Genomic DNA, 13,757 nt, shown 5'->3' with positions numbered 1-13,757 from the left:
AGTTTTTTGTAAGTTGGGTTTGGTTAAAGTAGGTCAGAGATATCTGATTAAGTTCAAAATTAAGGAATATGAAAAGATCTCCAAATTCAGGGCATGCAAAAAACATTTTCCCATGCTGCTCTGTTAAACTATAAAAAATAAACTGATATGCAAACAACTACCCAACTGTCATGACTTTCTGATACAGGTGTGGAGATAAGACTCATAATGGAAGCAATGAAATGGTGATAACACTATAGCTGGATTATATACACATTCATTTCTTCTAAATCTGAAAAGAGAGTTCAACAGTATTATTCAAACCTTTCATGCTCAAGTGCAAACACTACTTCGCCAACAGATGTTTGCTACAGATATGGAAACAAACCGTACTTCTATCTTTTGCTCCTTGTCATTATCATGAGCATAAACAAAGACAGAGCAAAATATTTTCTCAAGTGAGAGCATCATTTGTTGTCCCTAGGATCTTGAGATTGATATATGGGTCATTTTCAAAATTGGTAGGATTTTCTGTCCGTTCCAAATAAAAAAAAACTCTGTTAACTTAAAAGGATTTTTTTGTGCTAGAAAACATATTTAGATGTTTACTAGTCAGTATATGTGGTATATCATTAGTCTTGTCATTTTGAAATTTATATTTAGCCACATTTTAGGGTCAAAATTGGCAGATTTGCTCTGTCCGGAGGTGATGGTCCTAATATCAATGTTCACAAATAATGTAAATTTAAATGCAAATAAACAAACTAATTCATATTATGCCAATTAGGATTGAACAGGCATACTCAAACTGCATTTAATTTTTTTTTAACTTAAAAAAGTTTTTTTCTACAAATTGTAACATGCTTGTCCTGTGATTCTGTGTCCTGACCGTTACCAGTGTATGAAATTCCAGCAATAATTTCCCCCCTGGAGCTGGATTGTAATACTACTTCCTGTGTCTGCTTGAGCTAGCCCCTGTGCATGTGACAGCAGATGAAATAATGAAATTCAACACATTTTGCAGAACATTGACACCATCAAATACGTATAAATGTTATGTGTCAACCTTAATTGTCCAGACCGTTACCAATGTATTTTGTGTCAAATATATCCCTTTGATTTTTTAAATTTCAATGGATATGTTACCCAGAAATGGAAGAGGTGGAAGGCATGTCCTTTGAAATCTTTTAGGGATCATTCATTTTTTTATTTTAGATTTACTTACAAATTGTCTTGACCATTACTGTCCAAACGGTTACCATTCTGCAAAGTAACGGTTTGGACAGTCCTTGTAACGGTCTGGACAAAATGATTTGTATTTCAAAAACTTGTTCATTAATATTTGAAATATAACAAATTTATAATTACTTTAAGGGTTAAGATAAGTTTAAGCATGGAATTTTACTGTTCAAAGGAGTTTTGATGTAGTAGCATAAAAAAAAAGTCTCTAGTAACGGTTTGGACAAATAATAGTAACGGTCTGGACATATCTTTAATAAATTTCAATTTTAAAGAATATGTTCCATGGTGTGATAATAATTTTCTGTTTACTTATCTATCTGCTTTAAATAATAAAAACCAAAACGAATTTAATACATTAAGTTTCTATTTTCTATAAGATCTATAGTCTTTATAAATTAAAGGTAACGGTTAGGACATCTATGGTAAAATTTTGGACAAAATGTAGTAACGGTAAACAACTTTCAGTATTCCAACCTTTAAAGATTTAAACTGTTTTAACTTTAACTGTGAGATATGTAAGGCTACCATTTACTTTGAATATTTGCTAGGTGCTAATATGTTAATATGTGTTACCATCTCACGATTAACAAAAACTAAAGGTATCCGAGTGAATGAAAGAAGTATATTTCGTGGAGACTAATATTGCACCATAGTATCAACAGCAAAATGATATCTATGCAGTGGCCTGTGTAGCATGACCATGTGTACAGTATCATAGTTGTTGCAGTACCTTTCAGAATTTAATCTTTTCCAACTTTTTAGAGGGATAACATTTGTTTGTTACACTGATGTCCTGACCGTTACCAATGATGTCACAACCGTTACTATTCATTCAATTTTCGTTCCCCAATTGCACTCTTCTTTAGATTATAAGTGATTTTCAACCCTAGACAGGTGTGTTTTTCTATTCTTTAGAAGCTACAGTTTGTTTTATTCAAAAGCCTAAATTCATTCACAAGTTTCATATTGATATAACAAATGTCCAAACCGTTACCACAGCATGGAAGAAAACATGTCACATTTGTTACAAGTTGCAATTTCTAATACACATTTCACTGTCTGTTCAAAATAGGGTTAGCAATTGAAGTAAATGATATCATTTTTTCCCTTCATGTTACCTGTTTCTATGTTGAATTAAATTTTTTAAGGTTTATGTCCAGCCCGTTACCATTCCTGTCCAAACCGTTACCACTATTGTCCTAACCGTTACTGGTGTTAATTGACTGCTGTAATTAATTCATGATAATACATGAAACACTCCTCTTTATGCTAGTGTCATCAAAAGATGTCCTCGGCTTAGTAGCTGATGTTTATTTTAGACAATTTTACCTGTTGAAAGCTCTATGCATAATAATGTTTTAGAAAAATGCAATTATTTTGTGGTAAATAAATGAAAGATACAAAATAACACTTTCAAGATTCATGATAATAGTTTTTACTTTCAAGTTTGATTAAGTCAGTGTAAAAGCTGTGCATGCCATCTTTAAAAGATTTTTATGAATTATAACTCAAAATCCTTATTCTGATTAAGAAATGGTAACGGTCAGGACTTTCCCTCACCCTATTAATTACTTATGTATCAATTAGAAGGTCAATTAGTAAATTTGAGCCTGCATGTTTGTATTATTGAATAATTAAGTATTTGAGATTTCATTTGAATAAAAACTAAATCAATTTTCAAGAGATTGATTTTTCTGTAATACAGAATTGAAAATCCTACCAATTTTGAAAATGACCCATATATATATATAGTGATAGGCGTGCATTGAAGTTATGTATACCTGTTTGACAACCAGGTGCAAATCCTTCAAGGCAGAGGAAACTCGAGCAATAAACTGAGGCAGACTTAGTGATGTCCAACAGTGCGACACAAGTCCTGGCTGCATGGCTACATCAACCTGAAGGCAGAATATTAGCGCCACAACTATCATATGTCTGTGTTAAAGTATGGCTGTTACAATCACCATAGCATTAAAACTGTTGATTGCAATTTTATCCTGGGCCCTATCCCATCAAAAATCCTTGCCTTTGGATGACAATAACTCAAATTCATTAACTGTATTTTTAAGATTGCTCTGTGGGTAGGGTCTTGAACTTAATGAGAACTTTCATGTCAGTTACTTGCCAGTTTAGCAATGTTGGATATTTAGAGGTGTAAATTGTAAGGATGACCAACTCCAAATAGAATCCACACTGGGCATTGATAAAAGTAAAAAATGGAATATCACTACTGGAATCAACTTGTCAGTATATATATCTAAAGACACACAAATGAGATGCTGTCCTCATCAATTTACCTTTTTCAGTGATGGGCCCAACAAGACAAGGAAGATGTTGGGTATTTGGGATCTCAAGGATGTATTTTCATCAAGCAGCATCTTGAAAATGGACAAATAAGAAAATATAATGTCAAAACATAGAGACATTTTCAGAAGTATCTGCTCATGACACATTTTATCTGATACTGTCATCAGGGAAAATAAAAGGAAGAGCACTATGTTAAATCTGAGCCAAACCAATAAATTGATTTTGAATATAATGCAGAATGAAAAGGCAGGATTTGGACCTGACTGCTTCCATCCTAGGTCGGAGCCCTGCGCTACAGTGACAGAGAGATGGAAATAGGAATTCTAACATTAGATTGAAATAGCACTCACCTGAATAGTATTTCACACAAAACAAAATCATCTTCCAGATCTATGTGGCAAATATAAGTGGTACTCCTGCTCATAATTGATCAAGTTTGTATAAATCTACTTTGACATATCACCAGCAAATAACGAACTGACTATAACTTGATGAAATACTCTCTTTTTTCCCCCGTTTACATCTATCTATTAGAGGCTGGCCTGTATTAGACACCCAGAGTTTGAGGAAATACAGTATACAGTTCTAATGGATGCAATGTTTTTATGGATAAATATGTCGGTTATTGTCGAATGTCGAAATGTACCTGTATCTGGTTGAGAATTGTCCGGAGCTGTTCTGTGGAATGAATGAGCAATTTGGCTGCATCAGGAATGTCCAAGTCAAGCTTTACCATATATTCAGCTTCCTTGATCACCTCAAATATGTATGGGTCAAAGTTGGTTAAATATGTGTCTGTTGTTGGGTTGCGGACAAGCACAGGAACCTGCAAATCTGAAAGAAGACAAAAACTACAATTAAGGATGATACAAGCATCTTAATGAGTTTTGTTGCTGACAGAAGTGCATTGATAATCATGTAACCACTAAGCAAAGCCATCTAAATATTTGAGTCAAAATGTCAAATGAGAGATAGATTATGCATGATCAAATGAATCAGAAACTAGCAGACACCACCTATGAAAGAATTAGTTACATTTACATCAACATTATTTATACTGAAACAGACCCGTGAAGGTCTGGGTTAGAATATTGGCCTTCAGTAATCAATGCTTGTCGTAAGAGGCGACTAATGGGATTGGGTGGTCAGGCTTGCTGACTTGGTTAACACAGGTCATCGGTTCCCAATCCGCGCAATCGGCTCATGCTGTTGATTACTGGATTGTCTGGTCCAGACTCGATTTGGTTCCCATATCTGGAAAATTGCTGAGTCGTATGAAACTCAACTCATGCAATCATATTGATACATAAGGCAGTAGGTTTCTAAGTTCTATGGGCGATATACATTAATGTAAATCCTAAATGAATCCCTGGCACTTTGAGACATTACAAAAACTTGTGGCCTGACATGTTTTCTATTTCATTATGTGATCAGCATTTCAACTGGTTAAAACACTGATCACACAATATAAGAAAAGAAGATTGTTTACATAAGCCTAGATATAAACTGAACATGGAAGACATGTCAGCCCACAAACTGCTTTCTTAATCCAGATTTGTTTCTTGGTATTATTTATCATTTATGTAGATTTTAGTGTTACTATATGGCAGAACAATTTCTAGTTGAGTGTACTAATCAAATTATTATTTCCAAGATTCAGGCTTTTAAGGAATTCCTTAGGTCTCTATATCTGCAAGTCCTTCGATCTTTGACCATTGTACCAACAGCAAATAGGATACAAATTATGTATGATGCCTCATGTTTCTTTCAGGAAGGAATTTCCTACTTTGAATTGAAACTTTATGACAGTACATAAAACATGGCTCTCCAAATATCGATTGTTTCTTATTAGATAAATCAAAATCTAGTGTTTCAGTTTGTGTATTGGATGGAATATTTACTGGGCTTTGGACAAGCACAAAAGATGCAGGCTTCACTGGAGGCTATGTACTTACATCCATTAGCTAGTTCCACAGACTTCACCCAAGCAGAATGGTAGAGTATTTCATACTCCACTAGCACCTTGGCCACTCTGTTGTAGTTCCTAATGATTTTCTTAGCATCGTCCGAAGATAAGCATGTCGGATGTACCTATATGCAACATGAATACACAATGCCATTTTAGAAAGTGGTCAAATGTAACATACGTCATATTTGGTATTACACTTTCTTAGTAAAGTACAAATTCTAGTCGGACAACTGGTATTCTAGACTGCGGAATTTGTATACCCCTCTGAGAAGTGTAAATTGGCACAGCTCCCACGGCCGAAAGCAATGATTACACAATGCCATTCTAGAAAGTGGGAGCTGTGCCACTTTACACTTCTCGGGGGGGGGGGGGGAGAGGAGTCTAGACTACCAGTTGTCTGACTTCCATTTTTGTGGAAGTAGCGTTGGCTGAGCGGGTTAGGTGACTGACATTGTGTGCTGGCGATTAGGAGCCTGACTCTGAGGGTTTGGTTTTGAATCCCGGATGGGACTGGTCCCCCAGCCCTGAAAAAACAACAACAAACAGTACTATCTCTGATCTATCTCTGATCTATCAGTTTAATGACCCATGATAAAATCTCAGATATTATTTGAATATGATCTAAGGAACACATCACCTTCAACAACTGAATGCTTTCCTACCCTGAAGATGTCCATGGGGTCATGTATCCGCTGAAATAGCTGGCGGATCCAGGTGATTCTCCCTGCCACAGGTGGCATGTTTCTGGGGATGGGAGGGTCATCCCGATATTTCTGGTACAACTGTAAATGGAGAATGAAAAAAGATTTAACGCAACCAATTTCTACATTATCTACAAGGGCTGAATCAAAATACCACACAAACTAAACCAATTCAATACAATACAATTGTTGAATACCACTGGTCATATCTATCTAGTCCACAGCTCATTTCTGGCAAGTGGTTTATGTTATAGAAGTGTAATGATATATTGAACTATACTATTGATACATTGCAACTATTGTTTTATCTGCAATTGTACTATATCAGTAGGAATATTTAAATACTAACAGTACAACTAACAGATTAAAAAGTGGCAATTAGTTATAGTGTCTCAAAATGTCTAACCTTCAGTGTGTTGACTAACTTCCAGTAAGCATTACTTATAATGTATGACTTGACATATCTACATAAATATTGATGTCACCTTGCGTATATCTTCAACCTCTCCTCCATACTTTGCCAGTATTGATGAATATTTCTCTTCAATATTCAGCTTTGCAATGTTCAGTTTCTCAAAACTGAAAAATTAAAAGATGATTTTGTTTTTTAAAAATGCCATAGATATTACAGTGTTGATGCTAATGTCAGCTGGTCTGTATGAAATGTAGTTACACTATTTCTGAAAATTGTCTGACGATGTAATTGTCTCTGACAAAATAATCTGATTGTTCCTTGACATTCTGCAATACTCCAGCTTTATCACAGCAGTCTGAAATGATGATTTTCTATCAACCAAGACACTTAGCCTGAGCATCTGATCCAACAAGTATAGGTTATTTGTGTCCTATTTAACTTGGAATACCTACAGGGTATTGATTGAAATGGGAGGACTAGTGTTTGTGAACAACAGGACCAATGCTGGAGGACAAGAGGACTAGTTTTAACTTTCAATTCTCATTTGTTACATACATCAGGTCGTTTAGCCCCAGTTTTGTCACAAGCTTTGTATAATGTAGCCATTTCTATATCTTATCATAGTGTATAATAAAGGTTGTGTCTGATATCGTTGTGGACATTTATATAAACCCTGCATTTCTGACCTCTATTGCATTGTCACACTAACAGGGGTTGCATAAAAAGCAAACTCTTGTGTCATGTTGGTCTCTATTTGTTTAATTTAATATGCTGGGAAATTGATACTCTGACATCTGATCTGTTCAACTCTCTCGGAATCCTTCAGTTACACCATGCAGATGAAAGTTCATGACCTTCAGGTAAGATATCAAGTAAAATCACTAACTTCAGTGAAATTTTGACTGTACCTTGAGAGGAGTTCCAGGGCCATCGAGGTAGAACTGACTCTCTTGAAACAGCCATCCATGAAGGTTTGGATGTTTATCTGTAGGCACAGAACAGATGACTTTCCACATTCTTAATAACAAATAAATAACTTCCCATTCCATGGTTAAACATGTTAAAGGGGACTGTCTAAACCAAAATATTGTACATTTTTTTTAGCTGTGTTTATACTATAGAAAACATGTTGACATCTTTGCAGGCCAGGGGCGGTATTCTTAAAAGGACATAAGTCTAAAAAATGACTTAAGTTCCCAATAAAAACTTAAGACTTATGTTTTTTCTTAGTCATATTCACAAAAAGTATTAGACTTAAGTTTGTGTAATTTTCGACTTAAATCCTAAGCCTGCTGTTGGCTAGGCTTAACTCTATGTATGTAACTTAAGTCAGTTGACAAAAATGGCCGCCAGACATGCCAATAGAAGAATTTACTGTCCAAGAAGTAACCGTTTTGAGGACCTTAGTGGTGAAGAACTCATTAAACGGTATCGTTTAGACAGGGGCGGACATACAGTTTGTAATTGATTTAATCTCGAATGCCATTCAGCCTAACACAGCAAGAAATCATGCAGTCGATGCCACTGTGAAAACACTTTTGACATTGCGCTTCCTAGCAACAGGAAAATTCCAGCTATGTAATGGTGATGACCATGGAGTTAGTCAGCCTACTGTGTCCCGTGCTGTACATGAGACTGTCAGTGAACTGTCATCGCACCGGATTCTCACTAGATTTGTTCGTTTTCCGACACAACCCAACGAGATCCACAGGAATCAAATGGCGTTCTATCAGGTGGCCCATTTCCCCTGAGTTATTGGTGTTATTGACTGCACTCATGTGCAGATTCAGGATCCTCGTGTCAACGAGCATGTTTATGTAAATAGACATCACTACCACAGTATCAACACACAGGTAGGGACCTATAACTTATCTTTCTAATCACACGTCAATTCTTATGAGTTTATCAAATTGCTTCAAATAAAACAGCTATCTTCATTACTTATGTAAAGGTTTTTCAAGCTGTCATGTTGGTAAATATTCACATCGTGTATCCTTACCTTAGAACATTGTATTTTCAACAGGCAGTGTTTGATGCTGACGACAAAATAACTGACACAGTTGCACGGTGGCCAGGTTCAACGCAAGACAGTCGGATATTGACACAAAGCGGACTGCACCGCTTGATTGAGGGGAATAACCTGCCAGCCGGCGCTCATCTACTCAGAGACAGCGGATACCCTTCAAAGAGATGGCTCCTGACACCCTACCTGCGACCACAACCCGGCCACCAGACAAATCACAACAGGTAACTTTACTGTAAACACCGAACAGTCGTCCAAAGTTTATCTAATTAGAGTTAGGGTAATGTACAAAGCTGAAATGGGGTGTGTCTAAAAGAAGATTGTGGTGGAAAATTTAGATGCTTATTTAGATCTAATAATAACCAGACTGATTAGTCATTTTCACTTTAAACAGTTTTGAAAAAAGTCCTATTACTTGAATAAATTAGAATTACTTATAGCGATTTGAAATTTTATGTTATTATTATTATTATTTGTCTCTGGTTAATCCTGTAGATTATTAAGCTATCAACACATATCTCTTTCCAGATCACATAAGAGAACAAGAAGTTCAGTGGAAAGGGGATTTGGCCAATTGAAAAGAAGGTTCAGTGTCCTTCATGGGGAGATGAGACTTTCACCAGAAAGAGCATGCAAAGTAATTACATATTTTTCTTTCATTTGCTTTTATGCAATGTATCATTTTAAAATGTATATAAGTAATGACCATGGATCTGTTTGTGGCAATACAGTATTTTTCAGTCAAGAACATGTTATGTATTATTTGAAAGGTATATATATACAGGTTTTTATGTGAAAATGTTTTATGCAACAATTTGTTGTAAATGTAATTTGTAATAAGAATGATAACATCATTAATTGTGAAGTTAAGAGCTGAAAAAATTATGAGCAAGAAATTCATGTGATTTATAACTTTATAAAACTGGCTTTCCATTTAGGTCATCACTGCATGTGCTGTACTGCATAATATTTGCAAAACCAGGAATATTCCGCTTCCAAATCTCGATGGCAACCACAGGGTCAACCCTCCCCCACAAAATGGACAACTAGTGCTGCCTGCACAGGGTAGCATGGGAGTTAGATACCGGCATCAGTTTGCAATTACAAACTTTCCTTCTGAGTTTGTCAAAAATGTCTTTTTAATTAGTTTCTTTCTTCTTGTTAATCAAACAGAAACAAAAAGTTTCATTTTTGCAATATATCATGACAAAGTGCAAAATAAGCTGTTTTCCAGGATATCGTCCCCCTTTTTCTCCAAAAATTACCAAATGATTAAATTTCAAATATGCAATAGTGAATCCTTGTAAATTTCCCCAGTGATGAAATTAAAAGATCATCATTTGAAGGAATTTGTAGGCTTGGATATGCTGAAAAAATCCTAAATTCGCAGACTGCATGGCATTCCTAAATCTTGCATACCAATTGAGCAAGAAATAAGTTCTTTTGGAATGAAAACATACAATTTGTTCAGTTTCAAAGTTTAATCAAAGGCAGGTATTATAACTGTGAATCACTCTTCCATATTAAGTTTCTGCTTGAGGTAACGCTTCTTTAACTTAAGACATTCCACCTCTAACTGCAGTCTTTCTCTCATCAGAGCATGAAGTGGCTGAAGTGGCTGAGGCAGCTGAGGTTGTGGTGGGACCTGTTGATAGAGCTGAGGTAATTGAGGTGATGGACTTGGAATGTGAAATACCTGTGCTGGTTCACAAACTTGTTCACAAAATCTGCAAAGGATAAAGAATGTGAAACTGAAATACAGAATTAAAAAACAAAACAAAGTGGAATGTGTTTTTCTTCTCTTTTCAGTCCAACAAACTCTGAATATAATTCTTTTGATTGAAGTGTAAATTATTTGTCAAATTTGACAGGGAACAATGAAACAGATTGTTTCATAGATTAAACTGTCATAGATTAAACTATTGGAATTTATGTTAGAACCTTTCATCAAAGATATATTTTGTGATTGTTTGTTTTGTCAAATTATTGATTTCCATGCTTTTGAAACTATCATACTAAACGAAAAAGCAGGTATGCATTCTAATAATTTTATAATTAGAGATGTGGCATTAAGTACGATACAACTATAATTGGGATTTGATCCACATACATCTTGATCCGTAGATGTAGATGTACACGCTAATCACCAAATCCCATCCCGAATCAATATTAAATTCATAATAATGAATATCGATATTTGTTGCAAAGTTAACTGTTACTTCATTACATTATACACTTGTGTATACTTTTTGATATTCTTATCTCTAATTGATTCATTTAAGGTTGTGTTTTTTAAATCAGAATATGTTATTTTTACATTTCTGTATTGACACATGTAATTTCCTATGTCACATACCCTTTTTGGACTGGTTGCATATTCAAGATTTGCAGCATTGTGGAGTCCATGGTCTGATTAATCCCTCTTAGGATTTCATTTTCTCTGCCAATGACGTCAATGACATTGTCAGTAACGGGGCTGAGTGGTGTCGGTGGAGGACCGCCGCCTGAAAAACAAATCCTATTCATCAATTTCATAATACATAGATAGTGACTTTTATAGTCAAATAAGGTTCTGTATAATCTATATGTTACACATGCTTAAAACATTTTAAAAAGAAATACAATTCTTACATCACAAATGATATCAACTTATAAGTTCTCAACATTGTTAAAAGTTATACAAATGTATTTTATTTCTGTGCTAACGTAATTAAATTATATTGTGATGAAAAATCATTAATAATTGTTTGATACATACCAGTTGTTGTTGTCGCCCTGTGGAAGGTTGAGTAACTCTTCTTTCTGCTGCTTTTCATATTCTTCCACTTCTTTTCGATTTCTTCTTTGGTCCTTTTCACAAGCCCCAGCATTTAGGCTGTCAGTTATACTCTGAAAAAGATTCATTCTGTTAAACTCATACTGTTTTTGGAACCGCTTGTTTTATTACATTCTATAACAAAAAATCATCAACACTATAAATTAATTTTATGCCAAGGTTTTGAAAATCAATGAACAAACACAGACACAAATTGAAGGTAACAAATAATATTGTTTTAAGCAATTGAATTTAATCATTGTTAAATATATAGCATTCAATTAATAGATTACTGTTCTTTAAGAAGTCTAATAGCAACAGGTAATACATGATTTGGTTGATGTGTAAATGACCATGACCAATCATGGCCAAGAAATGACCAAGCATGGCCACATGGTCAGGGGTTTGTAATCATAATTGTCTGTCATTTGTCAACATAACATAAGTAGACAGACATGAAATAATTCTGATTTACATTATGTTTAGCTTTAGGCATTGTAGTTTGTCACTATTATTAAAATCTTAATCTTAATTAAATAATAAAATTAGTGTATTTATGTTACGTCACACAACAAAATATTCCTGTTTCTCATCACTTTTTAAAAAAAATATTGGTCTGAGAGGCAGATTTTATTTTTACTTTTTATTTATTTCATGACAAAAAAGCCTTGATTTATGTGGTAATTTAACACCTTTTCTCCAATGGAAAATTAAAACTTAGAATTGTCAAATATTCATGCACATTTTGAGAGCCAAAGTAAAACATTTACAACATCTTTAGGTCAAGTCAAATTTTAGGGTTGGGCAGTTTAATGAGAAACAAGAAAATCTTTATAAGTAGCCTAAAATCATCTTCAATTATAAATAAATAATTGCACAGTGCATAAGTTTAAAAAGAAAGGATATACTTTGTTAGGAAGACTTTAGAGACTTAACAACAACAAAAATCCTCTATCCTCTACATATTAATCTTCACATAAAGAAGAATCTGATACATTTATTGGAACAGCATTTTACATGGAATGATATTGTTGATTATTTTCCAATGAAACAGACATTACAAAAGTGCTGCCAGGATGATAGGGTTTGTCTGTATCACAGTAAAATAATTGTTGTTCTTTTCACTTGTATTAAAACTGTGCAATGGTAATGTTTATTATGTCAACGATTTCATGGGTTTTTTAACTAAGGGAAAATCAGAAGTGACCTAACATATATACTATAATACATTTAGATCTTTACTAGTATAGATATTTCATTTTTCATAAAAATATATTTTTACAAACACTACTCAGCTGTATTAAAAGGTGCCTGTAAAGTTCTAGACCAATGAATGAAATTGAAGGTTCATAGAACTTTCAATTGTACAATGGGAAAGACTTCCGCCCGTATCCCCCCTGAAATTTCATTCTAATCAAATCATATGACCTGAATATATAGTCCACATGTGGTAAGGATGGGTTTAAACATGTTTTTTTTTAATTGTATCTGAACACACTGAAAGGCATTTTCACCTTGTAAGAATGCCACTCAAAGAAATGTTTTTCCTCATCGTCAAGATTTAGGGGGGATACGGGCAGAAGTCTTACCGTACAATGTACCATCAGTTGTTATTAGGTAATTATTAATAAATAATTGTTGTCAGACCCAGCCTAATTCGGCGTTCTTATTCACATTGAATGCACTCACCTGCCACGCCTCCTGTCTGTGTGCCAAAGTCAAACCGGGCCCAAATTTTCCCTCTATCAAAGTCTTCCTTTGCTTTACTATTTCTGTTAACTGCAGACATTCGTCCTTACTCCAATTCAGTTTTCTTTTCTTTGCATCATTGGTCCCAGTTTCTGCCATTTTGATAGCTGTGTTGTCGTCTGTGGTACGATGACAGAAATGAATCCCCGCTGGACGTCACTTTTCATTTTCTTGCATCAAAGAATTCCACCGGAAGTTTTCCGTTGCTGGTATTTTCCCATTAGCAACGATGCGCACGCATATCGGCTATGAACTTAAGTTTCTGATCGACTTAACCTCCGACTAAGCTAAGTTTTTGACTAAGTCACTTTATGAATACGAACTTAAGTTTCGGACTTAGCTAAGTTAATTTTTCAAAACTTAAGACAAAACTTAAGAAAAATCTAAGACTTTTTTAGAATACCGCCACAGGTATTTAGTGAGATTTGAATTTTCAATAAATCTTCAATCTTCTGAATTTAGTCTAAACCATGATGTAAGCAATTAGCATGGGCAAAATTTTGTAATCAAACAAGTTCATTGGTAGCTTTTCAAATATTCTTGATTCTCATACTTAT

At 34.6% G+C, this 13,757-nt stretch overlaps 2 protein-coding genes across 2 annotated transcripts in view; both read right to left on the bottom strand.

Annotated features, from left to right (window-relative positions):
• Nucleotides 1-13,757, bottom strand: part of LOC124271271 (dynein axonemal heavy chain 8-like) — a 75,939-nt gene that overhangs the window by 45,200 nt on the left and 16,982 nt on the right. The window contains 7 exon segments of the mRNA XM_046706374.1: nucleotides 3,003-3,119; nucleotides 3,519-3,599; nucleotides 4,175-4,362; nucleotides 5,484-5,619; nucleotides 6,160-6,279; nucleotides 6,684-6,777; nucleotides 7,522-7,598. Of these exon segments, the coding sequence (XP_046562330.1) occupies nucleotides 3,003-3,119; nucleotides 3,519-3,599; nucleotides 4,175-4,362; nucleotides 5,484-5,619; nucleotides 6,160-6,279; nucleotides 6,684-6,777; nucleotides 7,522-7,598 (813 nt within the window).
• On the bottom strand, nucleotides 10,133-11,617 carry LOC124271275. Its single transcript, XM_046706376.1, has 3 exons — nucleotides 11,395-11,617; nucleotides 10,993-11,140; nucleotides 10,133-10,363 (listed from the first exon to the last, which is right to left on the bottom strand). Exons 1-3 carry the CDS (start codon nucleotides 11,504-11,506, stop codon nucleotides 10,147-10,149), a joined length of 477 nt encoding a protein of 158 aa, XP_046562332.1. The 5' UTR covers nucleotides 11,507-11,617; the 3' UTR covers nucleotides 10,133-10,146.

This window comes from Haliotis rubra, unplaced genomic scaffold (genome assembly GCF_003918875.1).
Source record: "Haliotis rubra isolate DU_JTF1 unplaced genomic scaffold, ASM391887v1 Scf1591, whole genome shotgun sequence".
Taxonomy (NCBI): domain Eukaryota; kingdom Metazoa; phylum Mollusca; class Gastropoda; order Lepetellida; family Haliotidae; genus Haliotis; species Haliotis rubra.
This window is presented reverse-complemented; position numbering and strand designations above follow the sequence as displayed.

Excerpts from the sequence above, each read along its gene's own strand:
- LOC124271275 (XM_046706376.1), bottom strand. The coding sequence starts at position 11,506 with ATGCTGGGGCTTGTGAAAAGGACCAAAGAAGAAATCGAAAAGAAGTGG. Across the intron at positions 11,141-11,394 it reads CAGGGCGACAACAACAACTG|GCGGCGGTCCTCCACCGACA; the intron begins GTATGTATCAAA and ends TTTGTTTTTCAG. Across the intron at positions 10,364-10,992 it reads ATGCAACCAGTCCAAAAAGG|ATTTTGTGAACAAGTTTGTG; the intron begins GTATGTGACATA and ends TATCCTTTGCAG.